At 46.6% G+C, this 14,372-nt stretch overlaps 2 protein-coding genes across 2 annotated transcripts in view; one reads left to right on the forward strand and one right to left on the reverse strand.

Annotated features, from left to right (window-relative positions):
• RPGRIP1 (RPGR interacting protein 1) overlaps positions 1–12,290 on the forward strand; it is a 61,338-nt gene extending 49,048 nt beyond the window's left edge. Inside the window, exons 18-23 of the mRNA XM_032236501.1 lie at positions 953–1,085; positions 2,929–3,020; positions 5,622–5,814; positions 6,447–6,531; positions 7,256–7,386; positions 12,166–12,290. Of these exons, the coding sequence (XP_032092392.1) occupies positions 953–1,085; positions 2,929–3,020; positions 5,622–5,814; positions 6,447–6,531; positions 7,256–7,386; positions 12,166–12,290 (759 nt within the window). The remainder of the gene's footprint in view (positions 1–952; positions 1,086–2,928; positions 3,021–5,621; positions 5,815–6,446; positions 6,532–7,255; positions 7,387–12,165) is intronic.
• Positions 12,291–12,784: 494 nt separating this feature from the next.
• SUPT16H (SPT16 homolog, facilitates chromatin remodeling subunit) overlaps positions 12,785–14,372 on the reverse strand; it is a 47,617-nt gene continuing 46,029 nt past the window's right edge. The window contains exon 26 of the mRNA XM_032237012.1: positions 12,785–13,718. Within this exon, the coding sequence (XP_032092903.1) occupies positions 13,555–13,718 (164 nt within the window). The 3' untranslated portion in view covers positions 12,785–13,554. The remainder of the gene's footprint in view (positions 13,719–14,372) is intronic.

Below are 14,372 nucleotides of genomic sequence, written 5' to 3' on the forward strand. Positions count from 1 at the left end.
CAGGAAAGTTGGCTGGGTGACCTTGGGCCAATGACCAGGAGACTGGGAGTTCTAGTACCACTTGAAGCATGAAAGCTGGTGGGGTGACATCAGGCCAATAAACAGGAGACTGGGAGTTCTAGTCCCACCTTAGGTATGAAAGCTGACTGAGTGAGTTTGGACCTATCAAAGTGCTTTGGAGAATAATTTGACTCTCTCTTCATTGTGGCAGTTCCTCAAATACTGAAATACTGCTATATATGTCCCACCTAGACCTTCCTTTTTCTAGACTAGCCAAACCCAAATCCTGCAAGCGTTCTTCATATGTTTTAATCTCCAGGCCTTTAATCACCTCAGTTATTATTATTATTATTATTATTATTATTATTATTATTATAGTTGTTGTTTTGTTGTCATTTATTAATAATATTGTTTATTATTATTATTACTTAATATTAGATAGGAATTTGCCACATATGATGTGCAATCCGCTTCAAGTTTCCCCGAACCGTGACAAGAGAAGTTCAATTCTCTAACATTATAATGTTTAATTCATGGTAAATCTAAAAAATTTTCCCAATGGTTCTGTGGGCGTGGCTTGGTAGGGGGATCATGTGACTGAGTGGCTGTGGCCAACTTTTTTTTCACTTTTTAAAGCATTTTTTTCCTGCCGGTTCTGGCGAATAGGCAGGAAAAAATGCTTTAAAAAGGGGGGGGGAAGCTTCCCACGATCGCACGGATCAGCTGTGAGCCGCGGAATCCTTGGAAGCTTTTTTTTTTACTATCGGTTCGCAGAACCAAGGACAATTGTCCCAACCGGTTCAGTCGAACCGGATCGAACCAGGCCGAACCGGGAGGATTTCACCCCTGGTCTAATTGAAACGTATCTGTGGATATTTGCTTATCTGGCACCAACTGTAGTCCTAAAGTCACAATCCATTTTGTGAGCAAACTGGGTTTTATATCTGGGCAGATGGAGGTGGAAGAGAAAATAGAGGAGGAGGAGGAGGAGCAAGCAACACCGAATGTTGAAGAGACAGCAAAGATGGCCGAACACCGAGAACTGGATGAAGAATCGATTCTAGAGTCTGGGCTAAAGGACACTGGTATACTGTCACATGACGTTGTTGAAGGACTGTGGGAAGAAATGTCCATCTGGGTTAAGTTGCAAGTGGAGAAAAAGACACTGGATTCATGGAAGTTACTTGGGGAAAAAAAGGTTTATTAATGAACAGGATCGCATGACTTGAGATCCTGGGCAAAATGAGAAGACATACTGAGAGTTCCTGGGTTTTATGCCCTCTGTTGGGCTTTGAAATTTGAGCTTGTGTTCTGATTGGTTGTCAGGCTCCCATGGGGCTACGCAGGGGTAACTTTGTAGATTGTCTTTTGAGCCTTGGTTGACTCTTGCTGAGTGATGATGTAATGAAACAGCCTTGGTCAACAATTCCTACTATGGCTCTTCCTGAAGGAGGTAGATCTTTCTTATGTAGAATCGACTGGCCCAGGCCTTTAATGGCCCATTGACAAAGGTGGGGGAGGAGCTGAGTTTCTGCCTCCCTTTTAGGGGAAATATTCTGCCCTTTTACTATTTCCTAAAATATCTCATTTTCCTAGGAGAGAGGTGGATGCTAACTTCCTACAGGACAAACCTACACCACTGTTTTTCAACCTTAACAAATGTAAGATGTATGGACTTCAACTCCCAGGATTCTCTAGTCATCCTGCTGGAATTGAGGAATTCTGGGAGTTGAAGTCCTCACTTCTTCAGGGGTGCTAAGCTTGAAAAAAACACTGGCCAGGATGTTGAATTTGTACAGGAAAACATAACAACAATTAAATTATTACATCAGGATAAGAGAGAGAGAGAACTTTTCCACTCTCCCTCATATTAATCCCAATAGATTTTAAACTGAGCTGAGGTGGCGCAGTGGTTAAATGCAGCACTGCAGGCTACTGCTAGATCAGCAGTTCAGCGGTTCAAATCTCACCGGCTCAGGGTTGACTCAGCCTTCCATCCTTCCGAGGTGGGTAAAATGAGGACCCAGATTGTTGGGGGCAATATGCTGACTCTCTGTAAACCGCTTAGAGAGGGCTGAAAGCCCTATGAAGTGGTATATAAGTCTACTGCTATTGCTATATATAGAAACTAGGTTTATAGGGTGCTTCATCACTGCAAATTTTGAAGAAGTGACTAGGCTGCCATTTGTCCTAGTCCTGGATAATAACATTGCAGAACAAGATCTTGATGGCGTAAACCCGAGACATCAACCGAAGATTGTATTTGTAGCTCAGGGTTGTACTGAGGAGTCCTTGATTTCTTTACAAGTCATTTCAATACCCAACTAGGTGAGATCTTCTGTGTTAAAAGGAAAGGATGATCAAAAAGCTAGAAGAAACAAAAATACCAAAACATCTCCTTGCCAGCAATCCACACCCAGATAAGCAGGGATTGACTCTCCGCAAAACACCAGACCAACAATCAAGAGTAAACAATACTCCAATGAAAGAACAGCCAAGCCAGACAAGCAATTAAACAGTAAATAGCTTAATCAGGGAACTACCAAGAAGAAAACAACACTCCCACAATTACTGATTGGGCAAGCCACTAATATATAGAGGACAAACCTTTCTAGCACTGATGGTGTTACATAGTTGGGTAATGAAACGACAGCAAGAAAACCGCCAAGCTCAAAGAATATTGCAGCCGAAGGCCGGGTAATATCTTTCTTTGATTTCTGGAGGAAAACAAATGAAATAGCGGTGGTCTCACTTCAACGCTGGTGATGGGATCTTATCTTGCAACAGGTCAATTTAAGAGAGCTCAAAACAGGGCCCTGGTTTTCTAGACAATAAAAGAAACTAGTTTAGATTGTGTGTGCATTCACAAGACTACTTTCCCCTGCTCAGGGGGTGCTACATGTTTTTTTACTCCGCTCTTAACTGCAGATGGGGAGGAACAAGAGACGAGTGAATCTCAGACCACAGAAAGTGACGAGGTGGTGGTGGGGTTACCCACACTGCAGGGGTATCCTGATCTGGTGAGTAGCTACCACTAAGTTCCAGAAGGAAAAAAACTGATTCTTACAAAGGCTGCTTACCCAAATACAGTGGACTGACTTGGTTAATACACTGGGCCAAAAGATGTTGGAAATAAAATGCAGGCCACGTGGAAGGTGTCTGCTTATTTGGTTTCCAGAAACTTCAGTGACAGCAGCAATGTTTCTGGGGTGGCTGACAAAATGGCTAAGTGAGTGGATGGATCTTTATAGGGTTTGTGATTGAGATGCTCCAGGGGGTTGTGCAATGTAATGAGCCTTGTGTCTTTTGCTATTCTAATGATGGTGAGTAAATCTTGTTATGTCCTAAAGGTTCTGTCCTGTCCTTAGAATTTGGGTGGGAGCGGGGGGATGTAAAGTCTTAATCCCATCAGCTCCAGAGCTGTGGGTGATGGTGTTTTGTTTATGACTAGGATGGCCCAGCCTTTCTGAATGGATACAAAATCTCCGTTTTTAAAGACCAGTCTCTTCTGCTTGAGGCTGTTTTCTTGTGTAGGTGTCAACTCACAAAGCATTCCTGACCTGCTTTTGAGTTGCCATAGGCAGGGGGATGGGGAATCAAGCCTCACAGCTGCATCAAGGAACTTGCATTTCAGCCAAAACATAGCACATTCCATCTGGCAACGTCAAGGTTATCTCCAGGGTGACCCACAGTGACCAGAGGGAGTGACTTCTACAACCTGCAAAATTGCTTCGTTGGGGAGTGTGACTGATGACACACCTTGGAGGGAGGGGAAAACAGGGTCAGAGCCAAGGCATGAATTAAGTGAGGTCAGAGTTGGCTTCACTTGGTCTGTGCCAACATGAAGCTCCTAATAAATGGATTTCTTTTGAACCTCGACTTGAGGCTCATGATTTAATTAGTGTACCTGACAGCAGAAAGACTGGGCCGTTTTCTGCCTTTAAGAACATGTTTTCTCCATTTTTTCCTTTGGGGAACTGTAATATTCTGCCTCTTTTTAATATTAAGAATAAAGAACATTTTAATCTGGGGAGTGGGGGGAGGTTTCCTACACAAGAAACCGGGAGATTGTGAATTCTAGTCCTTCCTTAGGCATGAAAGACAGCTGGGTGTCGTCGAGCTGATCACCAGGAGATTGTGAGTTCTAGTCCTTCCTTGGGCATGAAAGCCAGCTGGGTGTCTTTGAGCCAATCACCAGGAGATTGTGAGTTCTAGTCCCCTCCTTGGGCAGGAAAGCCAGCTAGGTGTCTTTGAGCCTATCACTAGGAGAGTTTGAGTTCTAGTCCCTCTTAGCGATGAAAGCCAGCTCAAGCCAATCGCTCTCTCTCAGCCCAATCTTAGAGGGTTCCACCACAAATCCGCGAAGCCCTTCTGCGCGGAGACATAAGTGCGAAGACTAATTCGCGCCGTTCTAAGCGCTAGGGAAAAACGTGACCCTACCGCGATGACATAATCACGGAGGGCAAAATCGCGCATTCCCAAGCACTCAATACCCTAAACCTAACCCTAACCCTAACCCTAACCCTAACGCTAAACCTAACGCTAAACCTAACCCTAACCCTAACCCTAACCCTAAAACAAACCCCTAAACCTAATCCTAACGCTTACCTTAATTGAAGTCAGCTTTCTGCCGCGGCGCCGTTTTAAAGCGCCCTTCTGTTGCTGCGCTGTTGTCGCGGTGATGATGACGCGCAGTAATGACGACGCGTACTTGTTGACGTGTATTTGTCGGCGCTCTTTTGCCTAGCGCGGTTTTGTCGTGCCACGATCTTAGAGGGTTGTTGTTGTGGAGGAAATGGGGGAGGGAGGTGTGTTTGATATGTTCCCCACCTTGAGTAACTTGTAAAAAACATAAATAAATAAATATATGTGTTTAATCAGAGTTTATGAAATAAACTGTGATTTGCCACGCTCCAACATTACATATCCGGGCAACGAGAGTTTGCAAAGCTTAACAGCTGGATTGCAATGATGGTGGGTTATGCAGAGAGGTGGGATTCAAACTTTTAGCATCTGGTTACTGCCCGATTGCTGGGTGGGTGTGGCCACAGTGGGCATGGCCTACTTGGCCTCCTGCACTACGGTGCGGGGGGAGGGGTTTGCTCTCCCCAGGCTCTGGAAGCTTTCCTCAAGCCTCTGGAAGGGCAAAAACATCCTCCCCCGGTGATCCAGAGGCTCTCCGGAGGCAAGAAATGGGCCTGTTTCCGGACTTCCGGGAGGCTCATTTTTCACTCTCCCAGAGCCTCTCTGCATTTATCTGGCATCCAAAATGGGCCGCGTAGAGACTCCTGGAAGGAGGGGAGAGGTGGGTGGGGCCAGCCTCTCCTTGCAACTACCGGTTCGTCGAACAAGATGTAAAATTAGCATCCGGTTTGCCCAAACTGGTTCCGAACCTGCTGAATCTCACCCCAGGATATGTATGAGGCCTGCAGGTGAGACCAAAATAAGAGGACAAGGTAATGTGAACTGTAAGAATATAATGACGGCGGCGAGAAAAGTTGAGAACTTTTTCTCGGCAAGAAATCCCTCCACCTAAGAGAGCTCCAAGGACCCCACAGTTCAATCCCGCGCTACAAATGTGTTTTTTTCCCCCTATTGGTTCAATTCTTTTCTATCCTCAGCAACCTTCATTGGTTCGGGTGGAGGTCATTTCCCTTGGCCTCTTGCCCGAAAGCTGGCCTGCGGCCGATGAGACCATCCAGCAACTGTACATCGAGTTCCACTTCCCCGGAGTGCCTCTGGAGGAAACGGAGACCGCATTCTCCTTGCGGAAGCCCAGGGGGACCGAGGAAATCTATTTCCACTTCAGCAAGGGTGCGCACACCTACACGTACCCCGCTTTTTTACATTATTATTATTTGCTAAGGGAGAAAATAGAGGGAAAAGTGGATTTCTGTAGCTTGAATCCCCTCCGGATGTTATGACCGTGTTGGCTTAGGAGGGCGGCCATCGTAAAGCACTACGAAGCCGTATGTAACTCAAAGCGCTATTGCAATAGAGCATAGTGGTAAAGCCATGGTGGCGTAATGGTTAAGAGTATAGTACTGCAGGCTATGTCTGCTGCCTGCCGGCTGCCTGCAATTCGGCAGTTCGAATCTCAACAGGCTCAAGGTTGACCTTCCATCCTTCCAAGGTTGGTAAAATGAGGATCCAGATTGCTGGGGGCAAGGAGACAACTGGACTTTTGGTTTTTTTTTAAAAAAAAGACATTTCACTTCTCATCCAAAAAGCTTCTTCTAGAGCAGAAGAAGCTTCTTGGACAAGAAGCAGAACCTCTTCAAAGAAAAATCAGAAAGTCCAGTCGGCTCAAAAACCTTTGGGTTTTCAAGGGAAAAACCCCCATTGCCGTTTGCAAAAAGGCACCTTCGGGACAACCATGACTTGGGTAATTTGAGAAACTCCATGGATACCAGAATTAAATAGCTTGCTGCATTCTTTTGTCACAGTGATCAAACTGGATGCAGATCCCGGAAGTTTTCAGAGGCAAATGCTGCTTTCCATGCTTGTGGCTGAGGATCCCGAATGGAACAAGTGAGTGTCACAGCTGCACTTGTTCTGACCTAGGCTTCCCCAAAAAGCACGCAGGGGAGTCCTGGTCCCGACAAAACCCCTTTTATTAAACGAATGTGAATTCCTCTCATTCACATTCAGCAAAGGCCTGGCAAACAGTCTTTCAAAGGAGTATTTATGATCATAGACCTCATCTGTCTTGGAAAGCTGCCATATAAATATTTTCCAAATGAGGTTCTGTGCAAGGAAAGACTGGGCAGTCTCTCTCTGAGGTTCACGGACAGATCTTCACACTCCTGAAACAAATCTAACGACCAAATGAACAAATTGTTACTTGTAAAAGCCCCCTCCCCTTTCGCTCCTCTTTTATGTCCTATGGGAGGGGCCAATCTTCTTCCACCTGTGACTTTACTGCCAAGTCGATCCTGATTTCTGAGTTGTTTTCTTCTGGCAGCTCTGTGCATGCGCACACTGGGAACAGGCTCCAGCTGTTCCTCTGCCTCACTGCTGTCTAGCTTCATAGGCACCTGATCACTGCCAGACAGCCTTAGCCTCGTCTCTGCCTCTGACGCAGAGTCCTCGTCCAAGCCTTCCCTAGCCTCCAGGACTGGCCCATGCTCCTCCCCAACCTCCTCACTCTCCGACTCCAATGGCTGCTGGCGGGCCACAACAGCACTTCTCCTAAAAAGTTGTGGGGAAGAAATTCCCAGGGCATGTATGGATCAAGTTTTCCCCTTGGCTCTAGGCTGCAGTTTATAGTGGTGAGTGAGCCACTTCCTGGGGCCAGCGGGGAATGCGAAGACGTGGGTTTCTCCAGCGTGGACTTGCGAGAGATTCTTCTGACTGGAAACGACATCATTGAGCAAGACTTACAAGGTAAGACGATGCCTACCCTCCCTCCCCAAAATGGAAGCGATCTAACACAACCCAAGGCAACACTTAAGGCAGGGGTATCAAACTCAAGGCTGGCGGGCCACGGTGTGCTTGGATCTGGCCCATCCGCTGCCCTGGAAACAGTAAAGGACTGGTCTGCGGTGCCAAAGGAGTCAGGGAGGGCCATGCACAAACCCCCCTGGGATCCGTTTTCACTGGCAAAAGGCTGCAGGAGGCAGTTGCAGCCAAAAACGGGGCCGGTTTTTATTGGCAGAGGGCTATCAAACTAAAAACAAAACAAAAGGAGAAATGTTTCCCCCTTTGCAATTGAGCACGCAAGAAGGGACAGGAAAGGAGGAAGGTAAAGAGGAAAGACAAAGAAAGAGAAGAAATGGTGGGAAGAGAGCGAGGAAGAAAAAAGAAGGAAAGAGGGGAAGGAAGAAGAAAGGAAGGAAAAAGAAGAGAACGAAGGAAGGAAGATTATGAGACTGAGGGAGTGTCTCGGGGAAGTCCTGCCTTAGCAAGATGGCCGCCACAGATGCCCCCGACACGTGACCTTGAGCTGGCCACACTCCCACCCTCTCTGCCTCCCCGCCATAGGTCAAACACAACCCTGATGCGGCCGTCAATGAAATCGAGTTTGAGACCCCTCGCTTAAGGGATTAACATCCAAATGTGGTATGATTGCCTGACGTTCATAGAGGGTGAAAGCTTTGCAGCTGCTCAAATGTGGCTGGATTTGAACTCCAGACAGTCAAAATCCTGGGAACTACTTTCCCAAGGCCAGAGAGAAATAAAAATAAGAATAGAAGCAGAGTTTTCACCTGAGGTTTGGATAGCTTAATCTATCTATCTATACATGGGTGGGTGTGTTTGTGTGTTCCAGCATAACTCTGGATCGCCTCGAGCAATTTCAGCCAAACCTGGTACACAAATGACTTACTCCCTGGAAACAAATACTGTGGGGGGTAAGACACCCCTAACACTCCTTGGTGTGTGTGTGTGCGTGTGTGTGTGTTGCAGCATACAGTAACTCTGGAATGCCTGTGCCACTGAAATGACTTTGTACACAGATGACTTACTCTTTGGAAATACAGTGGGGATAAGACAACCCTTGGGGTGTATGTGTGTCTGTCTGTGTGTGTTCTAGTATAACTCTGGAATGCCTGGGCTGCTGAAATGACACTATAGATACAATTCATTCCTTTTCCTTTCCGGATTAGGATGAATAAATAGCCAGGCAACATCGGGTTATCAGCTAGTTTAATTTAAATTTGAGAGTATTGGAATACAGGTAGCCCTCGACTTAAAACAGTTCATTTAGTGACTGATCAAATTTACAACAGCACTGAAAAAAGTGACTTACAGGTGAAACTCGAAAAATTAGAATATCGTGCAAAAGTTCATTTATTCCAGTAATGCAATTTAAAAGGTGAAACTAATATATGAGATAGACTCATATAGATAGTTATCATAGCAAGATAGTTTAAGCCGTGATTTGTCATAATTGTGATGATTATGGCTTTCAGCTCATGAAAACCCCAAATCCACCATCTCAGAAAATTAGAATATTACATGCAATCAATAAAACAAGGATTGTATCGGAACTCTGAAAAGTATAAGCATGCATATGTACTCGGTACTTGGTTTGGGCCCCTTTTGCAGCAATTACTGCCTCAATGTGGTGTGGCATGGAAGCTATCAGCCTGTGGCACTGCTGAAGTGTTATGGAAGACCAGGATGCTTCAATAGTGGCCTTCAGCTCTTCTGCATTGTTCTGTCTCATGTCTCTCATCTTTCTCTTGGCAATGCCCCATAGATTCTCTATGGGGTTCAGGTCAGGCGAGTTTGCTGGCCAATCAAGCACAGTAATCCCAGTCATTGAACCAGGTTTTGGTGCTTTTGGCAGTGTGGGCAGGTGCCAAGTCCTGCTGGAAAAAGAAGTCAGCATCCCCATAAAGATTGTCTGTGGAAGGAAGCATGAAGTGCTCCAAAATCTCCTGGTAGATGGCTGCGTTGACCCTGGACTTAATGAAGCACAGTGGACCAACACCAGCAGATGACATGGCTCCCCAAATCAACACAGACTGTGGAAACTTCACACTGGACTTCAAGCATCTTGCAGTGTGTGCCTCTCCATTCTTCCTCCATACTCTGGGTCCTTGGTTTCCAAATGAGATGCAAAAGTTGCTCTCATCAGAAAAGAGGACTTTGGACCACTGAGCAACAGACCAGGTCTGTTTTTCTTTAGCCCAGGTAAGACACTTCTGAAGTTGTTTGTTGTTCAGGAGCGGCTTGACAAGAGGAATACGACATTTGAAGCCCATGTCCAGGATCCGTCTGTCTGTGGTGGCCCTTGCTGCACTGACTCCAGCCTCAGTCTACTCCTTGTGAAAGTCCCCAACACTTTGGAATGTTGCGGTCATCCCTGCTCCTTGTGTACCTTTTTCTTCCACACTTTTCCCCTCCACATAACTTTCTATCAATGTGCTTTGATGCAACACTTTGGGAACATCCAACTTCTTTTGCAATTATCTTTTGAGGCTTTCCCTCCTTATGGAGGGTGTCAGTGATGGTTTTCTGCACAACTGTCAGGTCAGAAGTCTTTCCCATGATAGTGATTGCTACTGAACCAGACTGAGAGACCATTTAAAGGATCAGGAACCCTTTGCAGGTGTTATGGCTTAATTAGCTGATTAAAGTGGGACACTTTGAGCCCAGAATATTGCACCTTTTCACAATATTCTAATTTTCTGAGATGGTGGATTTGGGGTTTTCAGGAGCTGTAAGCCATCATCATCACAATGATGACAAATCACGGCTTGAACTATCTTGCTTTGCATGTAATGAGTCTATCTCATATATTAGTTTCACCTTTTAAGTTGCATTATTGGAATAAATGAACTTTTGCACGATATTCTAATTTTTTGAGTTTCACCTGTAGGACCGTTTTTCACTTATGACTGTTGCATCATTCCCATGGCCACACGGTGAAAATTCGGACACTTGGCAACTTGTCTCATATTTGTGACGGTCCCCTTTTGCAACCTTCTGACAAGCAAGGTCAATGGGGAAGACAGATTCACTTAACAACCATAATACTAATTAACAATGACGACAAGAAAGGTTGTAAAAACCGGGCGAAATTCACTTAAGAAATGTTTCCAACAGCAACAGAAATTTGGGACACAATTGTAGTTGTAACTTGAGGACAAGCTACAGGAAATTAAATTGATGGGTACAAACATTTCAGTGCCGTTGTAACTTTGAACGGTCACTAACAGTTTAAGTCGTGGTATAGGCTCTCCTGCTTGAGCAGGGGGTTGGACTAGAAGATCTCTAAGGTCCCTTCCAGCTCTATTCCAATTCAAGTGTATGCCATGTACACAATACAGGTAATCCTTGATTTATAAGTTTGTTTAAGGACTGTTCAGAGTTACAACAGCATTGAAAAAAAGACTTACAACTGTTTTTCAGTTACAACCTTTCCCGCATTCCCATGTGATCAAAATTCCTATCTGTGGCAATTGATTCATATTTACGACGTGGGTCCCGGGGTCATGCGATCACCTTTTTGCAACCTTCTGACAAAGGCAATGGGGAAGGTCACTTAACAACCGGGTGACTGATGTACCAACTGCAGTGATCCACTTAACAACGGAGGCAAGGAAGGTCCTGAAATGGGGCAAAACACATTTCACAAATGTCTCACTTAACAACAGAATTTTGGGGCTCGATTGTGGATGTAGGTCGAGGATAGTGGTGGGTTCTGGATCACGGTGCAACGATGCCTGATGGCCACATGAACATGCGCAGCATGCGTGCACATGTGCAGTGCGCGCATGCGTTACCTCATGCAACGCTCCGTCATCCCTCCGCAACACTCCAGTTGCTCGTCGGAGTGCCGTGCAGCATGCGCGTGCACAGAAGTGCCAAAGAGCTCAAATACAGATAGGGACGGTGAGCGGGTGGGCCATCCGGAGTACCGTACTGGAATGGTATCCGGTGCTCCCGGCGTACCGCCTGCAACCCACCACTGGTCGAGGACTACCCTGTATAAGTGTATTGCTTTTATTATAAAGGCATTTTTTTCTATTCGCCCAAACCGGCAGGCTTTAAAAAGCGGGGAAAAAAGCTTCCGAGGATCAGCTGTGAGCCACACAATCGTCAGAAGCTCCCCCCCCCCTCCACTTTTTAAAGCATTTTTTCCCCTGGCTGGTTTGGGCAGGGAAAAATTGCTTTAAAAAGAAGAAAAGCTTCCAGCGATCACGCGGCTGATCCTCGGAAGCTTTTTTTTTTACTACCAGTTTGCAGAACCAAGGACAATTGTCTCTACTGGTTCGCACAAAGCAGTAGCATTTCACCCCTGCTGCCAAGTATAGGCTGATACCAGTTACTACCCATGTTTCTCTGAAAATAAGACCAAATTGTAGATTAACTTCTGCTCCAAAAGACGTCATTAGGCCTTATTTTTCTAGTTAGGTCTTATTTTTGGCGAAATACGTTACTAAATGCGTCCAACTGGCCAACACTCTTTACTGGGACTTATTTTGGGGGCAGGGCTTATATTACGAGCATCCTGAAAAATCACGATAGGGTTTATTTTCCAGGTGGGTCTTATTTTCAGGGAAACTGGGTATCAGCAGGATCAGAAAGTTCCCATGTTCAACTTGAGAATATTCCAGTCGTTTTTCTCCTCTTCTTCCTCTCACCCCCTTCGCGCATGATCTCCAGATCGGTAAACAACACTATCTCGTACTTTTCTTATTTCTTATCACCCAGTTTTGAGTTCTTTAGACCACGTCACCAAGATTGGGAACCTGAAAGTCTCTGTCGAAGCGGCGGCTGCGCTGTGCACCATCTACCGTACTGGGGAATGGCCAGCAGGCGAAACCGAAGAGGGATGAACAGGCTTCCGTTATGAAAAATGAGGGTTTCTTCGGAGCCGGGGATCAAGGCAGCAAAATAAACTTTCCAAATCTTTTTTTTTTAAAATTTTGTTAAAAAAAAAAACATTTTTATTGTTCAGTTTGTCTCCAAAGTCAAAAATATCAAGAGTGCTAACGGCTACGAAAGAAAAAAAGGAAAAGAAAAAGTCGAGAAAGCCCCATGCCCCCCACCCTCCCTCCCTGGCGTGGATCAGGTGGAGCCCGACCCACCCACCCACCCGAAGGAAACAAGGGAGGGTCAGGGCAGACAATGCATTTCTTCCGTTCCCTCTACGCCCCCCCTTCCAACGCTCGTTCACTGGATACCTAGGCAGCGACCCTGGAAACAGATAAATAGAAACAGGGAGCTTGACAGTTAGAAAAAGGGGAGGGAGAAGATCCCGTGAAGGGGAGGGGGATAAAATAAAATAAAGAATAGAAAGAAGCAAGAATCTTTTCTTTCGCTTGTGTCCTAATCTCCTAGTCCTGCTTGCGTGTGTCTTTTAGGGAAGCTTGGTTGCTAATTCCTTTCCATCACAGTCCCAAGGTGGACTTCCTGTTGTCGCTTCCGCCAGAAAAGCGCAGCGCGATTCCACTTTTCCTTGTCGATTCGAAACGCCCACAGAACGAGAAGTTGGCTTGAACCTTTGAGTTCTTGACATGGGTGTAAATACTTTACAAAGTCAATCCGGTTTCCGAGGATGCAGACCCAGGGGGGATATTGGGGGGGAGGAATGGGGGGAGAGTCCCTATACAGAAGGGGGTTCGGAGTGAATATACTCCTCTCCCCAGGGAGAAGAGCAGGAAAGAGAGGGGCAGTGGAAGCTGCAGAGAAGTATGGTCAAGTCACTCCCCCATTCCTGAGTCTCGCCCAAGACGGCCTTCCGTGCCTCCTCTGCCCCGGCACCGGGTTTTTTTTGTCCATTTGTGAACATGGCTTGGAATTCTCTCGCAGCGGATTGGTCCATGCGAAACGGTTCGGAAAAGACGCGGGGAAGAAAAAAAATAAAATAACCCGAAATGTGCTCCAGAGAAACAAAACAAGGGAGCTGGAAGGGGTATGGATGTGGGAAAGGTGAAAAAAAAAAAAACCAAGAACAGAGTTTGTGTGGAGGAGCTGACCACCTCTCCCGGGACCCTAAAGACTGGCTGGAGGGAGGGAGGCCTCTGTAGCCCTCAAAATTTTCCCAGCCTCCCCCCACCCCTCCAACTGACTGATGGGAAAGGTTTGACATCCCCCAATCTACTTCCTCTTCTTCTTCGGCGGGGCGGAACTTCGGCCGGGGCTGCGACTGTGGGAGCTGCGGTGGGAGCTGCGGTGGTGTCCCGAACTCTGGGAGGGGGGAACCTTCCTCTTGCGGCTCAGGGTGCGCTCCTCCTCCTCCTCGTACCGACTCTCCCGATCAGCTGCAAAGGAAGGGAAAGGGAGATGTCAGGACCTCCACAGAGCTACGGGTGACAGGATAGCAGTGTGATCAGCGTTATCGTAAAGCAGAGGGGTCCCTGCCTCTTCTCCAAAGTAGCTGAGGGCAGGACAAGAAGCAAAGGGTGGAAACTAATCAAGGAGAGAAGCAACTTAGAACTGAGAAATTTCCTGACAGAACAATTAATCGGGGGAAAGACATGGCTCCAGAAGTTGTGGGGGCTCCAACACGGGAGGGTTTCAAGAAGAAATTGGATAACCACTTGTCTGAAATGGTATAGGGCCATGATGGCGAACCTATGGCACAACCCTCTCTGCAGGCATGCAAGCCATCGCCCCACCTCAGCTCCACTGTGCATGCGCATTCCACCGGCCAGATGATTTTCTGGTCTACCACGCATGCACGGGGGCGGGGCAGAGACAAACGCACATGCGTAGGGGTGCTGGCATCCCCCCTCCGTGGCCTGTTTTTGCTCCCAGGTTGCTTCAGAGAGGCCTATGGGGCACTGTGTGTGTGTGTGCAGCGCTTGCCCCCTTGCAGCCCATTTTTGCTCCCAGGAGGCTGCAGGGAGTCCTACTAGGCCCAAAACGGGGCTCAGAGGTGTGTGTCGCATGCGTATTGCTTTCAGCATGCGACG

This window comes from Thamnophis elegans, chromosome Z (genome assembly GCF_009769535.1).
Source record: "Thamnophis elegans isolate rThaEle1 chromosome Z, rThaEle1.pri, whole genome shotgun sequence".
Classification (NCBI taxonomy): Eukaryota; Metazoa; Chordata; class Lepidosauria; order Squamata; family Colubridae; genus Thamnophis; species Thamnophis elegans.